The sequence below is a fragment of the Abrus precatorius genome, unplaced genomic scaffold (genome assembly GCF_003935025.1).
Source record: "Abrus precatorius isolate BTA unplaced genomic scaffold, Abrus_2018 Scaffold6, whole genome shotgun sequence".
Classification (NCBI taxonomy): domain Eukaryota; kingdom Viridiplantae; phylum Streptophyta; class Magnoliopsida; order Fabales; family Fabaceae; genus Abrus; species Abrus precatorius.
This window is the reverse complement of record NW_020874406.1, coordinates 18,502,875-18,521,321: the sequence shown is the minus strand read 5'-3', so window position 1 is coordinate 18,521,321 and position 18,447 is coordinate 18,502,875. Positions and strand designations below refer to the sequence as shown.

At 26.5% G+C, this 18,447-nt stretch overlaps 2 protein-coding genes across 2 annotated transcripts; one reads left to right on the top strand and one right to left on the bottom strand.

Moving 5' to 3' along the window:
* Positions 1-881: 881 nt before the first annotated feature.
* LOC113870314 (probable acyl-activating enzyme 1, peroxisomal) lies at positions 882-8,484 on the bottom strand. The gene is made up of 2 exons (XM_027506908.1): positions 8,281-8,484; positions 882-2,312 (listed from the first exon to the last, which is right to left on the bottom strand). The coding sequence occupies exons 1-2, from the start codon at positions 8,482-8,484 to the stop codon at positions 882-884; spliced, it is 1,635 nt and encodes a 544-aa protein (XP_027362709.1).
* A 5,161-nt stretch (positions 8,485-13,645) lies between these two features.
* LOC113868816 (endochitinase-like) lies at positions 13,646-15,726 on the top strand. The gene is made up of 3 exons (XM_027504734.1): positions 13,646-14,036; positions 14,775-14,922; positions 15,243-15,726. Exons 1-3 carry the CDS (start codon positions 13,745-13,747, stop codon positions 15,610-15,612), a joined length of 810 nt encoding a protein of 269 aa, XP_027360535.1. The 5' UTR covers positions 13,646-13,744; the 3' UTR covers positions 15,613-15,726.
* Positions 15,727-18,447: the final 2,721 nt, after the last annotated feature.

Below are 18,447 nucleotides of genomic sequence, written 5' to 3'. Positions count from 1 at the left end.
CGCCTTGTTATGAATTGCCCAATAATAGCAAATTCCATGTTCTTCACAGAATCAATCACTTCCAAGCACGTGCTTTTCGAATCCAGCACATCATGTCCGTTTAACTAGTTTATGTCTTTCCAATATTCTCATGCTTCTAAGATGGTTCTGCTATACACTTCAATAAAATTGCTTAAATTCAGTTTTTGCACCATCAATTCTTTTATTTAAATAACAAATCTTCTTGCAGTTTATTATTGATTATTGATTGATAATTTATTAGTAAATTATAATCGTTTCATGGGAGAAAAAGAAGCTTAAAAAAACTTTCCTTATTTAAACCATGTTAGGTCTGATTATAAGTTGGTAGATAACGAGTGTATTTAGTGACACAAATGTTGTTGTACTTCAAAGATTAACCATGCTAAAATTGCAAAATTCAGAGTTATAATTATAATATACGATCTGAATAAAATTTTGTAATCCCTTCCTTACAATAGAATCGAGCAATTTTTGGCCTTCTGCAATCCTAATCGCTTAAAAATTGCTGTGTTCCAACAGAACTCATAATTATTGGATGGTGTGACTATAGGATGAATGTGTCTTGAATCAATAGATGAGTTTAAGATTATTACATGCTTGGTAACTTGTGAATTTTCATCTCACTCTTCTTATTTAGAGTTTTGTTAATTTCAATTTTTAGAGCTGAAGATAAAAAATTCTTATAAAAAAGATATATCTTTATTGTATTAAAGTTATAAAAATATAATAATTTTTTTTTAATAAATTTTTTTTATCTGTGAATACTTAATCTCAACCCTAAAACAGAGTTTTCTTTTTTTCTTTTTCTTTTTTTTATAATCCAAGCTGAAAACCACACTTCAATTCATTGAGTGATAGCACTAATTACTTCTGATCTTCTCCTTGATACGAAATTTCTGTACCTTCCCAGTTGAATTAACAATCAAATCACCGAAGACCACACTCTTAGGAACCATGTGAGTAGCCAAATGATCTTCACAAAACTTGATGATATCTTCAACAGTGGCATTACACCCATCTTTCAATTTGACAATTGCACATGGTGATTCCACCAAGCAATCATCATATCTACCCACAACAGCCACTTTCAAAACCTTTGGATGATTCAACAACACTGCTTCTACCTCTAGTGTGCTCACAGCCTCTCCTTCAGAATATATAATATCCTTTGCTCTATCTTTCAATGTTATAGAACCATTATGTTGCCTAATAGCAAGGTCCCCAGTTCTATACCACCCACCCCTAAAAGCTTTTTCAGTTGCTTGTGGATTCTTAAGGTACCCCGTCATTAAACTATGCCCTTTGAACATAATTTCACCTATTGTTTTCCCATCATGAGGAGTACTCTTCATAGTTTCTGGATCTTTCACATCAACATCTTGCATGAAGTCTAGAACCCCTTGTTCACCATAATTCAACTTTGTGTAATCATCATCTAAATTGGGTTTCCATGGTCTTAGAATAACAGGACCAAGAGCCTCTGTCATACCATATCCAATGTTCACATCAAATCCAAGTTCTGCTACCTTGTTGAGAACATGAAATGGTGGTAATACACCAGCAACTGTGACATTCACCCTGTGAGGCAGAGACCTTTGATCACTAGGTGATGCATATGCAATCATTTCCAAAAGGGTAGGTGCACCACAAAAATGAGTCACCCTATGAAGGTGAATTGCATCATATATTCCTTTTGCTGAGACATTTCTTAGGCAGATATTGGCGCCACCAAGTGCAGACATTGCCCAAGTGAAGCACCACCCATTACAACGAAACATGTCAACTGTCCATAGGAACACTGGCATTTGTTTCATGTTGAAACGAGCAATTGTTGCAAGTGAATTAAGATAGGCACCTCTATGACTATAAACAGCACCTTTAGGAATCCCTGTGGAGCCTGATGTGTAATTCACTGATATAGGATTGCATTCATTGCTTGGTATTAAAGCCTCAAAATCTAATTGTCCCATTGCAAGAAATTCCTTGTAGTTTAAGGAACATGATGATGAAATACCCTTCATTAAGAATGTTGGTTCTTGGCCATAATCATGTATTAGGACAATGAGGGGTGGCTTGCATTTTCTCTGGGTGATCATTTCGGATGCTTTGATGACAGAATCAATGAACTGATAATCCACAAATATGATTTTGCATGGTTCTGATAGTTCCAATATTAGCGCCAATGTTGTTACATCCAATTTGGTGTTGAGAGCAGAAAGAACAGCACCTACCATTGGAACACCAAAATGAAGCTCGTATAGTGCAGGAATATTTGGTGCCAAAGCTGCAACCTGAAATACATCAAAGGAAATTCAAGTCTTCATAAGCATATATAACAAACCTTATTTTTTGGGTATGTTTATTTCATGTTGGAGATCGTGGTTTGGTAAATTTATTTCCTGATTGGAGACTCTGATTGTAATCTATTTTCCTTTCCAACACTGGTAGAAACTTTTCAACAAAGACAAACACAAATTCGAGTGGATAATTAACCAATAAATTTGGAAGAAATGTTAGGCAGAAAATATATTTGACAGAAAAAAAAAAGTAAAAATTCTTTAACGAAATCTTAATTGAATCTTAACAAAAAAAGTGATTAAGAACTCTATTAAAAAATAATTTAAAATTTTTAAAATAGTTCATGCATCTACAAATTAATTTAGTAAATTCTACAGTGTTATGAGTTATGAGAAATGAGAAAGTATTTTATTCTATTGTATATGTAGAACAATTATAATTATTAATTTTAGTAATAGAGTTAACAGTGTATTTAAAAAAACATAAATAGTTTTTAATTTTTTAATATAATTAAAAAAATATTTAATATTCTTCAAATTTAAGAGTATCCTAACAAACAATAATTAATTTTATTATTAAGTAGGTTCAACCCATATTTATTATCATTAGTTTTTTTTATAATTAATTTACCCTTGTCATCTATCTGCTTAAACTGAGTTATAATAATTAGTTTTTTAACATGTATCTTAAGATAAAAAATTAATAAATAAAAAATTATAATATTTAATATTATAATACATTAAATTTGACAATTTTATTATGTTTTAAAAATTGTATTATAATATAGATTAGCATTTGTTAGTTAGACAGCATAACAAGCACATGTTATTGTAAAATAGATTTTTTTAAGGAGGCTTGATTCTATGAACTATGAAGAGACGGTAAAACGACAAAAGCATGTTAGTTGTTTTGGAATTTGGTAGCGGGGTCATAGAATAGCACATAGCTCCATGGTGAATGATGATGGGCTATTAGTTATAATACAAAATCAGAATCTAGTATTATTAAAATTAGAAACTCTTAATAATGTCATCACGCTTTACATGTTTAATGTTTGGTTAGTGTGTCGTCGGAAAAATAGAAATACACGAAAAACACAAATTTGAAGAATACTAACGTGCCTTTAGGTAACGTTTGGTTGCGGGACAGAGATACTGAGACAGAGACACGAAGGTATGCGTATAATGTTTGGCTAATATTTCGCTATAGAAACAGAGACACAAAAGACACAAGGGACACAAATTTGAAAAACACCAGTGTACTTCCTAAAAAAGGGGACACTAGTGTCTCAACTCTAGAGACACAGACAGTAAACTTATAAAAACAAAAATAAGAACACTAGTGTCTCTATCTTTATTGTCTCAGTGTTTCTGTTTCCAGTGTCCAGTAACCAAACACTGCCTTAAAGGACACTAGTGTCCCAACTTTAGAGATATATAGGCTATATTTTTAAAAAATCAAAATACTTAGATAATCATACAAAATTACATATACTATCCTTAACTTTCATTTTTTGTATTTTGACTCTTATATTTAAACATAATACAAGACGCAATACACAACATTCTATCCTCACTTCCTCTAAATACAAAACACAAACATAAACATTAGTATTTTCTATCCTTCATTGTCTTTGTGTCTCTATCTTAATGTCTCTATCTATAAACTAAATGCTAAAGACACTAACCTAATTTTTTAAAATATTTTTTCATTTCTTAATTTAGTACTACTTTAAAAAAATGGTTAATTTTAATTCTTAGAGTTGAATTAAAACATTTATAAATAATTTTTTATAAAAAGATACATATTTATTATATTGAAAATATTTTATAATATTGTATTATGTAATATATATATATATATGTATAATTTATATAAAATATATATATATATATATAATAGGAATAAAATTTTAAAAAATAGATATTAATTAATGAGTAAAATAAAAAAAAATCAACATCAGACTCCCAAAATGCTTCTTTGATTTCAACTTATCCAATTCAAAATCTTTTCATTCTATAATTATCCTCTGCTTTAAAAATTTTAAATTTTTATTTATTTATTGCTTTAAAATTATTTATTATTATTAAAGTGCTTATTGAATATTGGTTTGACAAATCACCCTCGTTCATATCGCTATGGGATAGAGTTCGTAAATCAATTGGGTTCATTGTGTGTTTCACGTGAGTTACTTTAAAGTGGTGTTTTATTAAAATAAAATAAAAATCGGCCACTCTCAAATTTTTAACGAAAAATTATTTTTTAGGATAATAATTAATGTGATAATTTTGTTATTATATTGTTGTTTGATTATTTACTCCTTGATTAATCATTATTGCAGGTAGAATAAAAACTATAAACTCGTGTTTAATAAAATAATAAGTTAATGGTGTTAATGGGTAAGTATAAAATTGAAGGAGTTTATAATTTTTTACTTAATATCTATCAATAATTTTATGCCATTTTTATTTTTATTCTTTTAAATAAATTATTTATAGGTACAAATTTTAAACCTGTAGCTATAATAGGGCTTTAATAATTATTTATTACAAAGGTTTCTAATTTTTTTATTTAAAAATTGAATTTGAGATAATTTATGATTTTAACTAGCAAAAGATTACAAAAATAATAAAATTATATTGAAAAATTTATAAATGTAAACAAGAGATATCAAATTGCTGTATTTTTTTTTTTTTGTTGTATTTTTTTTAGTGTGTACTTTTAGGGATAAATAAGACTCTTCTGATATAAGAATTAATAGTTTATTATTAGACCGAGATTTTGACAAAAAAATATAAATAAATAAATAAAAGAAGTTGATTTTTTTCCCTTTCACAAGTTAAAAAACAAAATATTATTTTAATAAAGGAAATATTACAGTAGAGTAAAAAACTAAAAGAGTTTTGACAAAGTAAAGAAATATGAGATTTTGAATGGAAAGATATCTTGTTAAGATACCAGTGGGCTATTCTTCTTAATCATACATTAAATAATAAAATTATGTTAAAAAAATGTAAAACACACATTCTCTTTCTCTCTCTACTAGGAGTGTCTATCGAATCGGGTAATGCAAATCTATTTAAACTAGAAAATGATCTAAACTAATGTTTAACAAGTCCATCTAATCTAAATTGATCAAACCCGAAGTGGTTCGATTCGGATAACAGGTAGCACCGTGCCAACCCAATCACCCAAACATATACTCAATTAACTCGATGAATACTACTTAATGCTTATGTTATTGTAGGGTGGTGAAGAGTCAAGAGTGGATGAAGAAATGAAGAATAAGTGTTTATGTTATTGTAGTGTTTGAATTATTTTAGATTTTTAGAGATTCCATATACTTATTTTTAATTAAGACTTATTTTGAATTTGTGTATTTATGTCAGAATGTTATGTAATTATATTGAAATTATGTATCAAGAATTATTCGAATGAAAAAAATGATATTTTTTCTATTTTTTATACATTTTTTATTTTAGATTATTTAATAAAATAATCTGATGATCCATCAACCAACGCATTTGTATTTGGTTCGAATTGATTTCTATTTTTTTTTCATAAATCTAAACTCAGATTATTTTTTTTCTCAAATTCGAACCAAACTGACTTGTCGACACTTCAACTCTCTACCTTTATGTATTTTTATTAGCTTAAAGTTTAATTAAACAGTGATTATTCATGAACAATTAAAATTTTTATATTTTGAAATATGTTTAAATGAGCTTAAAAAAAAAACCTTTTTTTACTATATATTTAATTTGTTTAAAAGTTTACACAACTGGGTTATAAAAAATGATTTACACAACTCTCAACATTATAATACATTAGTATAACAAATAAATTTTTTTTATCAGTTTGCATAAGAACATCTTTATCCTTGTATATAAAGAAGAGCTGCTTAAATTTTTTCATTTTTAATTTGTATATATATGTGTTTTTCATTTATATATATATATATATATAACAGTTGTTTACATAAGTGATTTTTTTTTTATTTTTAATGTAACTTTCTCCTTTTTACCTTAATAACTTTAACGCTATAATTTACTATACAGCAATTATTTATCATTAAATTTTAAGTATCTCCCACTAAACTAACTATAATTACATGACTTTTTAAGAAAATATTTTAGGTACATTTTGAATTACTGTCTAGAAACACACAAAAAAGGGCCTTAAAAATTGAGTTTTTGGAAGACTAGAAGTGGACCATTGACTCTGCACTTTGATAATGTCAACGTGGACTCCGTCGTAGAATAAAGGAAGTTGATTTTTTTTCCCTTTCACAAGTTAAAAAACAAAATATTATTTTAATAAAGGAAATATTACAGTAGAATAAAAAAACTAAAAGAGTTTTGACAAAGTAAAGAAATATGAGATTTTGAATGGAAGGATATCTTGTTAAGATACGAGTGGACTATTCTTCTTAATCATACATTAAATAATAAAATTATGTTAAAAAAATACAAAACACACTCTCTTTCTCTCTCTACTAGGAATGTCCATTGAATCAGGTAATAAAAATCGATTTAAACTAAAAAATGATCCAAACTAATGTTTAACAAGTCCATCCAATCTAAATTGATCAAACTCGACGTGGTTCGGTTCGAATAACAGATAGCACCGTCTCAACCCGATGAATACTACTTAATGTTTATGTTATTTTAGGGTGATGAAGAATAAGTGTTTATGTTATTGTAGTGTTTGAATTATTTTAGATTTTTAGAGATTCCATATGCTTATTTTGAATTGAGACTTATTTTGAATTTGTGTATTTATGTTAGAATGTTATGTAATTATATTGAAATTATGTATCAAGAATTATTCGAATGAAAAAAATGATATTTTTTAATTTTTTATACATTTTTTATTTTAGATTATTTAATAAGATAATATGACGATCCAAACCGAACTAATCCATTTGTATTTGGTTCAAATTAATTTAAATTTTTAAATTTTTTTTCATAAATCTAAACTCGAATTATTTTTTCTCTTAAATCTAAACCAAATTGACCTGCAGACACCTTGACTCTCTATCTTTATGTATTTTTATTAGCTTAAAGTTTAATTAAACAGTAATTATTCATTAACAATTAAAATTTTCATATTTTAAAATATGTTTAAATGAGCTTAAAAAAAACCTTTTTCTAGTATATGTTTAAAAGTTTACACAACTCGGTTATAAAAAATGATTTACACAACTCTCAACATTATAATACTTTGGTATAACAAATAATTTTTTTTTATCAGTTTGCATAAGAACATCTTTATCCTTGTATACAAAGAAGAGCTGCTTAACTTTTTTCATTTTAAATTTGTATATGTATGTGTTTTTCATTTTTTTTAATATATATATGTAACAGTTGTTTACATAAGTGATTTTTTTTATTTTAATGTAACTTTCTCCTTTTTACCTTAATAACTTTAACCCTATAATTTACTATACAGCAATTACTTATCATTAAATTTTAAGCATCTCCCACTAAACTAACTATAATTACATGACTTTTTAAGAAAATATTTTAGGTACATTTTGAATTACTGTCTAGAAACACACACAAAAAAGGGCCTAAAAAATTGAGTTTTTGGAAGACTAGAAGTGGACCATTGACTCTGCACTTTGACAATGTCAACGTGGACTCCGTCGTAGAACAAGAACAGCGAAATTTAGGAAATTATGTACAAAATTTGGTTCGTAAATCCAAATTGCAGAAAATTTACATAAGTTTCCGCAAAATGGAGGTGATAATATAACAGTAACAAATAAAAACTCGGACATATTTTAAAAACTTTTCTATTGAATGAATTTAGATTCTGTGGATTGGTGAAAAGACTTGACACGATCAAGTGTTTGAATCCGAGAGTTTATTCCTATAATGATAATATGATAGGATTGGATGCAATGAAAAGTATACTACTGAGGATCGGAGGAGATAAATGGAAGATGAATGAACTTACAATATCGCCCTGCAAAATCCCTACCATTAGCAAAGCAGAAGCAAGCTTGAGGCATCTTTCATAGGTTTCCCTCCAAGAAAATCTCACACGATCATTGTAGATGATGGAGGTCTTATCACCATAGGCAGTGGCTGCTCGTTCTAGGAAACTGATTGGTGACAATGGAGTGGTGTTTGTGGAGCACTGAACCAGGTCTTGTCTCATGGTAAACGTTGTCAATGGATCTAAAGAGATAATTACTTAATGCAAGAATCAAGATACATACATACATACATATTTATAAGTAATGAAATAAATAAGGAATCGAATATTCGTTGCTCCTCAACATTAAAATTATGAGAAAAGTTTATGTTAGTTAAGAGATAATTACTTTACTAATTACAAGTCAATTCATATAAAATTTGAACTTGTATCCACCGCCAGTGTTCAACTTGTTTTTTTCCACGGAGAATCTTTATGTTTTTAGGAAGCCTTTATGAGAGATTATAATAAGCATTGATAATTTTTATAATGTTTGCGTTACTTAAAAAAAACATCAAAATATGCAGTCAAATAATTAAATTCTTCTCCCAAGATCGAGATTTGTTTAGTCATGAGCAATTGACCCTTTAGAAAAATATTATTTCTTTTCTATTTGTTCACTTTCAACACAACACACATATTTTAAACAATGCAATTAATAAAAATGTATTTAATGAGAAATGAGTGGCTTGAATCCTGATTGATAATATTTTTAACTAAATATTAAATCATATTTTATATTATATGATTCCTAATAAGGCTTAACACGATAATTTTTTTTCCATAATTATATAATCAGAGATAAAATAGAACTAAAATAAAATCAAAATAAAGTAACTTAAACAAATTAATAATAGTATTTACTAATTATTATATTATACTTTATAAATATTTTTAAAAAATTTTTAATAATAAAAAAAATCTTTGAATTAAAGATATGACAAGATCTAAAGTAATTGTCCAAAAAAATTATAGAGTAATATTTAGTTTTTTTAAAACTTTTTAATGATAAAAAAAATTTTAAATTAAAGATACAATAAAATAATTTAAATAAAAAATAACAAATAATTTGAACTATATTTTAAATTATATTTTATATTAAATATTTTTTAATTAAGTTTAACACAATAATTTTTTTTCTATAATTACTCTAACAATGCATAATAAGAAATAAAATCAGAACTAAAATTAAATCAAAATAAAATACCTTAAATAAAATTAATAATAATATTTATTACTTATTATAGTATACTATAAATTCCTTTGATAATTATATTTATATATTTTACTATAAAATAATGATCACACCAACACTAATAATACCTATAATGATTAAAATTAATAAAAAAAAATCATAAGAACAATATATAAATATTTTAACTTAATTATAATACTGTAATCTTTCCATAATTTTACAAAGTAATTGAATCCTTTTCTTACAATTACTTTAATAGTACATAATCAGACATGAAATCATATATAAAATTAAATTAAAATAAAATATTTTAAACAAGAATAATAATATTTACTATATTTTAAAAATATTTCCTATAATTATTCACAGCTAAGAACTCAGTTTGTACAAGTCGCTATTAAAGGATCAACATCAACATAGAAAATTAAGACAAAGGTAATTTGTAAGTGGAGTGTGACTAGATATGGTGATGAACACAATATTATTTTTGTTGAGATGATTTTACTAAATGTTTATGTGAGTTATATTACTATTGAATTAGTCATCATTTTACAGTGGATGATAATAGTTTTTTGAACTAATTTATTTTTCTTAACAACCTCATAGGAAGGTCGAATACAAGCATCTAACAAAAAAGTATTTCTAAATAAGTTTAAGTACATGCTGTGCGAAAGTGAACTTTATGTTTTAAATAACTTTGGAGTAAGATAAAACACATGAAATTATACTAGTCACACTTTCAAGATCAACTTTCAGTTTTCAACTTCCAAATTATTTGTTAAAGTTAAAGATTGAAATTTCAATAATATACTTAGAAATTAATAAGGCTTATGGACTTTGTAATAGTATAAAAATATTAGTTTCTAAGATGACTTCTTAGGTGATTGAGCAAATGTCATATCTACAAATAATTTTAGTAAAAATATTTTGATACCACACATAATTATAAAACTATCAAATACAAAAATGTCTTTTAAGTTTTAGCTTCGAAAAATTTAAACTCAGCCCTTATAGTTGAAATTAACAAAACTCTTTTTAAAATTGTTATTAGTAACTTTTTGTCAAAAACTGCTAACGACATTTTTGTATGAAGGAGAAAGTGTGATGCGGGGTTGAATTTGAAGGGACGTTTTATCCTTGACGCTTGCTTGCGTTGTCAACACTGCTAATGACTATGCCTGCTTATGCCATAAAGTATGAGAAGCCTTAGTAAAAAATCTGTCAGAATATGTCAGCAAAAAAAAAGAATATGAATAATATTTTTTAATGAAATTTAATTTTTATCAAAAAATATTTAAAATGTTTTTAAAAGTTATAGAAAAATTATTAAACTAAAACAAAATTAAGAGTTAAGTTAAAATATAATTTTTGTCTTAAGTAAATCTCTGTTAATTTTTTTAAAGCTTTGAAGATGAAAGATTTTCTGAAAATTTGAGCCACCTGATTCGATTTTTGAATGGACAAGATACAGGCACTTGCGTAAGATGAGGTTTTGAAGTTTGAACTAATCAATATAATGTTAGTCTTATTTTTTGGGTACATATGGAAGTGAATATATATAGAGTCGTGTGTAATAATTTTATCATAATTTAATGTATTAATATCATAATTTTTAATAAAAAATATTATATAAATCTTCTTAATTTGTAATATTACACATGTTAAAATAAATATATTTACTTAATTAATTATAATGCAAAGATTATAGATTGGGTAATTAAGTATAGATTAGTTGTATTTGTTTTCGTGAGTTAACTTAATATATTGTTATTTTAATTCTTAGTTTTGTTTTGATTTAGTTATTTAATTTTTTCACTTTAATCTTTTACTTAAGTATTTAAAATAAATATTTTTTTGAACAAATATTAATTCTAAATGAGATCTTCTTTTTCTTCCTGAACTCATGTAAAACAGCAAATTTTGTTGTTGTTTTTTTCTTCTTCTTCCTTTTCTCATAATATTGCAACATGAAGCATGCTAAAAATCTGTTTTTTTTAGATTTTTTTTTCCATTAAGTCTTTCTCTCTCATGTGGACTAAGATGCTTTGGATAATTCTTAATTATCATTTTGATGACCAATGATTTTTAAATTAAAAGGGTTTACAAATTCTACATATGAAAGTCAATGTCACAACTTTTGTATCTAGGTTTCTATTGTTTCACGTGAGGAAATAAAACATTGACTTATATTTAGCTTTAGTATTGTTCATGATAAATAGTGTAATGGCATGGTTGAGAGATAAAAAAAATAACTAAAAATTTTATTATTTATTTTTTTTGTTTGATTTTGAAAGGAGAAAGAATATAAATAAAAAAAATAAAGAACCAAAACAAAATAACATTAAGAATTAAGATAATTCATCTATTTAACATTTTATTATACATACATAAATTTTAAAATCCAACTCAAAAATTGTTAGAGTAGAATAGATTCTTAATATTAATTTTTTTTTTAAATTTAATGAGTGAGTCTATCATTAATTTTTTTTTATATATAAAAAATTTAAATATAAAATATTTCTTAAATAATATCAAGTCGCTTACTATTTAAATCAACTTTCTTCATTTGATTCTTTTATTTTAACCACTCTATTTTGTAATAATGTGATCGCAAGAAAAATAAAAATACTTAGATTGTTAGATATAAATTCTATAACATAGGTAAAAAAAGAAAAGCTCAATATTTTATACGCCAAAAATCAAACAAGTAGTTCCACATTCGGTGTTGTCTCTTGTGAATGTGAAAGAGAATCCGAACAACCTAGTTAGTTTGTACCCACCGAACAAGGCAAGAATTGCTCACCTCAAATTTTTCATACATCTAAAATATTATCTGAATTGTTTGTTTTGTTGTGTATTTATCTGAATTATAAAAAATATTAACTTTAATTCTTTAAATTAAGTTTAAGGAACTAATGATAGTCTAAAATTTATTGATATAAAAAACTATTATGCTTTATAGTTTTAATGTAATAATTTTTAAAGTTTTAAAATATTATTCTCTTGGTCATATAATTTAGTTTGTTCTATTTCAATTTCGTGTTCTAGAACAAAAGAGAATAACAATTAGGTTGCTACGATTGGTTACTACTGTTGAATAAATTATAGTCATTTTCTGCAAACCCCCACCTTCACTCATATCATAAATTAAAAATGTTTAAAATATTGGAAATAATTGCCTGAAATTAATCTCTTTAAATAAAAAATAAATAAAAATAGAATGAAATGAATCTTGAGAAATGTTTAAAATATTTATCATACACACAATATTTAGAAAAAAAATGATTATATTATAGAAATAAAACAAAAAAATTAATTAACAAATAAAAGAAACTAATTATATACAAAATCATGCACTACTTACTGACAGACCCACACTTGAAACTAGAATTACCCTTTAAAGAAGGCAAGGTGATGTCGATGAATCGCCTGAATTTTGGTCTCCTGTGTTGTCTTGTCTTCATTTACGATCATTAATTATGATTTTATGAATAATATTTTGTTGATTAAAAAATGAAACCAGTAGAGATGGAATATACTGATCTCAATATTTCTTTATACAAAACGGTATAGAGAAGAGGGAGAAAAAACCTACTAAACAAGCTTTCTAATGCACGAGATTTCCTTTCTCTCAGAGAATATACCAACAAATGTATATTCTTCTTTCCTTGATGAACCTGTTGTAGTAGCTGAAACAATAACAGTAATTATAATAATAATAATAAGAAGAAGAAGAATAGGAGGTAAGAACTGTAAACAACAATAATAATAGTACGCAGTAATAGTATTACAATGAAAAAAGAAATCTTTCATCTCTATCCATCAGACTAGGATGGAAGGAAGATAAGCAGTCCAACAAGAACACAATCACAACAACCCATCTCCATAATTAATCACAAGAACTCATTGACCCATTCCTTAATTTCTTTTCTTTCAATTTATGGTAAAAATTCATCCTTTGATTTTTTTTTTCTTCTTTGTCTCTTCTCTTATTTTCTTCCCATTAACTCAGACATTGAGATAGTGCTTAAAAGATATCTTTGGTAGTACCAAATTTCTGCAACTGCCAACTCCACTAACTCATCAAAATCCACCGCTAGATATTTCCAAGATGATGTCACATAGCCCTATTCTAAGAACGGGAGTTAAGGGATAAACACACCATGAAAGGGACCATTGTCACTATATAATGCAACTTCGTGCTTACCTACAAGCACACACAATTCCATTCATAACACAATACAAAATATGAAGTTAGGCGCTATGTTTGGCTTGGCCTTAACATATGTCCTTCTGGTAACCTCATCAAAGTTCCTTAGTGTTGCTGGGGATGATGTTGGAAGTGTCATCAGTGCTTCTCTATTTGAACAATTGTTGAAACACCGAAATGATCCAGCTTGTGAGGGAAAAGGGTTCTACACATACAATGCTTTTGTCACCGCTGCTAGATCATTTGGTGGGTTTGGCACCACTGGCGATTTTAACACTCGTAAGAGAGAGATTGCAGCTTTCCTCGCCCAAACCTCTCACGAGACCACAGGTTAATACTTATACATTTGTCACTTCTTACATATTAAGGTTCTTGTCACCAACAAAACACAACAAAAAAATGAATAACGATTGTTACTTAGGAATATTTAGTATGGTTTTTTTGAATAATTATAATTACGTTTACAAAAATAAATTGGAAAATATAAGGGTCAATGCTATGTGTTTGGCGATTAAAAGTTATAATACAAGTTAAAAAACTTTTTTTATCAAACATTTTAAATAATGAATACAATTTTGTATATTAACTTATAAACTTAAAACAAGAATTTGTTCTGCTTTTATATTTTTACTATTTTTCATTTTTAATCAGTTTCTTGTAATATTTTATAACAAAACTATATACTAATATACCTAGCCACTATTCATCTAAATATTGGTGAATTCTGATATTAATTAGATAAATTTTATTTATGATAATAAGTAAACTTTTAGGACATATTTTTAAAAATTCATAAGTAAACTTTTATATATAAATAAGTGTTCCTTACATTTTTATATAATATTTTTTTGTAAGAAAATCATTTATAGTTGCTTAAAACCGGAAGAAAAACATATTAAGATTAGTTCTTGCGAGGATATCCAGTTGAAAAACCAAAAGAATCTCTATATTAATTAATGTGTGCAGCTTAATTAAATAACCGGGGCTTATTAATTGTGTACAATACTGATGTCTCTCGTTATAGCATTGTATTTGATTCCAACGTTACTTGCACATGATTGATGACAGGAGGAGCTGCAAGTTCCCCGGATGGGCCATATGCATGGGGTTATTGCTTTGTCACTGAAAGAGATAAATCCAACACCTACTGTGATGCCGGTACACCGTGTCCCCCCGGCAAATCATACTATGGACGAGGACCCATTCAACTCACCCAGTAACTCTCTCTCTCTCTCTCTCTCGTGTTTGTCCTTCGTAAATAACCATGTGAACATCCAGCTATTTTCTTATTTATTAAGTAAAAATATTATTTTTTGGTACATCTTATAAATACATGAAATACACCACCAAATTTGTGGATGAACTAGTAAGAACTTGTGCTAACTCAACTAATGATTAATAGAATGATATTATAAAAATGTATAATATTATTCTAATAACTAGTATTATATAGTTTGTATATGTCATTCTGTAAGCTAGTGACCCTATGATGTTGTTAATGGTTATTTATTTAATTTTTGATGAATTTTGGAAAAGCAACTACAACTATGCTCAAGCTGGAAGAGCAATAGGAGTGGACTTGATAAACAATCCAGACTCAGTAGCAAGAGATGCAGTAATATCATTCAAGACAGCAATATGGTTCTGGATGACACCACAGGGTAATAAGCCCTCATGCCACGACGTTATCACCAATAGGTGGACACCATCTGCTGCCGACACAGCAGCTAATAGACTCCCAGGTTTTGGTGTGATAACAAACATCATCAATGGTGGGATTGAATGTGGTCATGGTCCTACTGATGCCTCAGGTAATAGGATTGGGTTTTATAAGAGGTACTGTGATATTTTGGGCCTATCATATGGTCCCAACTTGAATTGCAGAGACCAAAAACCCTTTGGTTAAGTTGTTCTCTTTGCTTTGTAATGGCCACAGTTAACCAATAACTATAATAAGAATGTAATTTTCAATAAATTTGCCTATGTAATCTCCTGTGTAAGAGATTTGTAATAAAATTGCTGTTCTTTGCAATTTTCTCTAAGCGAATAGTGGTAACATTTCTGTCAATTACTTCTTGCTGCTATAGACTCTGAAAATTTTATATTAGTTTAAAAGTATTTAATATTTTATTGATATAAATTAAAATAATTATTGTAATATACTTTAAAATATGTAAAAAAATCTTGTAATTGTATTTTATTTTTGTTTAATGTTGGCAAAATATTAATAGACAGCCAAAATGTTATATAATTATAATTTAACAATTATATTGATAAAAAGTTATATTGAAATTAATGATGATATAAGATTTACGTGACTTATATAATATAAGTTAATTTTTATCATTAAAAGTATATATTACATTCATTTGTAGGTATATCAATAGAGAGATCAACGTACATCAATATATTATATATATTTTTAATCACAAATCAACATGATAAAAATTACTATTTTTAGTTTGCCACAATTTTTTTATGAGAGATTATTTTACCTAACACAAAGTTTTTCAGATATTAAACATACTTGCCTCTCTCAATGAAAATTTGATTAGTAGACAGTAGTTCACCATTTCAGGAGAAACTAGCACCTTCTACAAGACCCACCACCCTCACTAATAAATCTTTTTTACTATATGAAGAGATGAACATTTTTAGATATATAGAATACCAAATATTTCAATAAAATAAATAAAAAACAATGAAGTTTGATCAATATAATATAGCTAGAATAATAGTCATAAATATTTAAGTTTACCTGGCTATTAGAGTAAAAATATATTACTTAGATTGTATTACTTACCAGTATAAACAAGTTAAACAGATTATAAAAAAATAATTTGATAATTTAACTTTAAAATATTGTTTCTTCTTTCTTGTGTGTAATTATCCTAAAGCAAAACAACCAGGGAACTAAGCATGGTAACAAAATTACCGATTATAAAACTAGGGGAAAATAATATTTTTAATGCACAGGACTTCATTGAGGAGAATATACAAAAATATAGATACTCTTCTATCCTTTGACTAGCCTCTCTTCGCCATTTTCTTCCAATAATAGTAGCTGAAACAGTACTAGTAATAATAATAATAATAATAATAGGATAGATTATAACAACAATAAAAATAGGAATAGTATCAGTAAATGATAAGAGTACACAATAATAATAACAATAGTAGAAACTTTTTTCTTTACTTGCTAATAATATCTACTATAAAAGAAAGGTTATTGTAAAAGCAGTAGTAGTAATAGTTTCTATTAAGACCATTAAATATTTTATCTATTTATTTTTTAATATGATTTTCTACTATATTATTATTATTATTATTATTATTATTATTATTATTATTATTTGCTATTTTTCTGTACTTTATATCATATTTTATTATTCATTAACATTATAAAACCATAAAATCATTAAGAATGTTAAAGAGAGAAAGCTTATAATAATTAAACTAAAAAATGTTTAATATTACTTAATAACATCACTTCTGTTGTATAAAAATTTAAGTAATTAAATAAATTTTAATATCAATATGTTAATTGATAATAAAATTTATTGAAATAAATGAAGTGATTGTCACTTTCAAGTCAACGATAGTTCTAACTTTTTCACACTAAAATATAATAGAAGTCATCGAAGACTATCTAAAAATTTCAAGCCAATTAAGAAGAATTAGAATGCCGGGTATACATCACAACAAGTCATTCACCCATTCCTTTATTTCTTTTCTTTCCACTTATGGTTTATTTAAACAAGAAAAAAATAGTAGAAAATAAGATACGAATAATAAGTTTTTATTTCATGAATAAAAAAAGAAAAAAAATACTTTTGAAAATATAAAAATATTTTTTAATCCTCGTTTTTATTTTAATTTAAATCAGACACTGAGATAGTGCTTAATTAAAAAAACTCATCAGTAGTACCAAATTTCCACCACTGCAAACTCCACTAACTTATCAAAATCTACCACTTGATATTTTCGAGAACTGAAGTTAAGGAACAAACACAGCATGAAAGAGACCACTGTCACCACTATAAATCATGCAGCTTCGTGCTTTAACCTAGAAGCACAAACAATTTCATTCATAACATTAGAAATTAATCTCTTTAAATAAAAAACAAATTAAAAATGGAAAGAAATGAATTTTTAGAAATGTTTAAAACATTTATCACGCACACAATATTTAGAAGACAAATGATTAATATATTAGAGAATGACTTTATTGGAAGATATTAATTCTTTCTACGCGTTTATCCATTAATTTTTTAAAAAATAAATATTAAATTGCTTTTAGAATAAACGATCAATTTCCATTAAAAGAGTAAAGGGAGAGAAATGAAAATAATTAAAAGAAGAAAAAGAAAAAGAAAGAGATCATCATAAAAAAAAAAGAACACTATTTTTTGCATCTCAAGTGTTGAACGATAGAACATGACTTGATAACTAACACTGGATGACCCACACGTAAAATTAACAGTGATAGAAATTAACAAGAATAAAATTAATTAACGAATAAAAGAAACTAATTATATACATAATCATGCACTACTCACAGACCCACATTTGAAACTAGAATTGCCCTTTAAAGAAGGCAAGTGACCTCGTTGGATCGCATGAATCTTGGTCTCGTGTATTGTCTGTCTTTATTTACTATTATTATTTATGATTTTATGAATAATATTTTGTTGATAAAAAAATGAAAACAGCAGAGATTAATAGTATCTCAATATTTCTT

Bases quoted from the DNA above. Each gene is read 5' to 3' on its own strand.
- LOC113870314 (XM_027506908.1), bottom strand. From the start codon at position 8,484: ATGAGACAAGACCTGGTTCAGTGCTCCACAAACACCACTCCATTGTCA. The intron at 2,313-8,280 runs GTAAGTTCATTC...GATGTATTTCAG, and splicing joins GGATTTTGCAGGGCGATATT to GTTGCAGCTTTGGCACCAAA.
- LOC113868816 (XM_027504734.1), top strand. From the start codon at position 13,745: ATGAAGTTAGGCGCTATGTTTGGCTTGGCCTTAACATATGTCCTTCTG. The intron at 14,037-14,774 runs GTTAATACTTAT...GATTGATGACAG, and splicing joins AACCTCTCACGAGACCACAG to GAGGAGCTGCAAGTTCCCCG. The intron at 14,923-15,242 runs GTAACTCTCTCT...ATTTTGGAAAAG, and splicing joins GGACCCATTCAACTCACCCA to CAACTACAACTATGCTCAAG.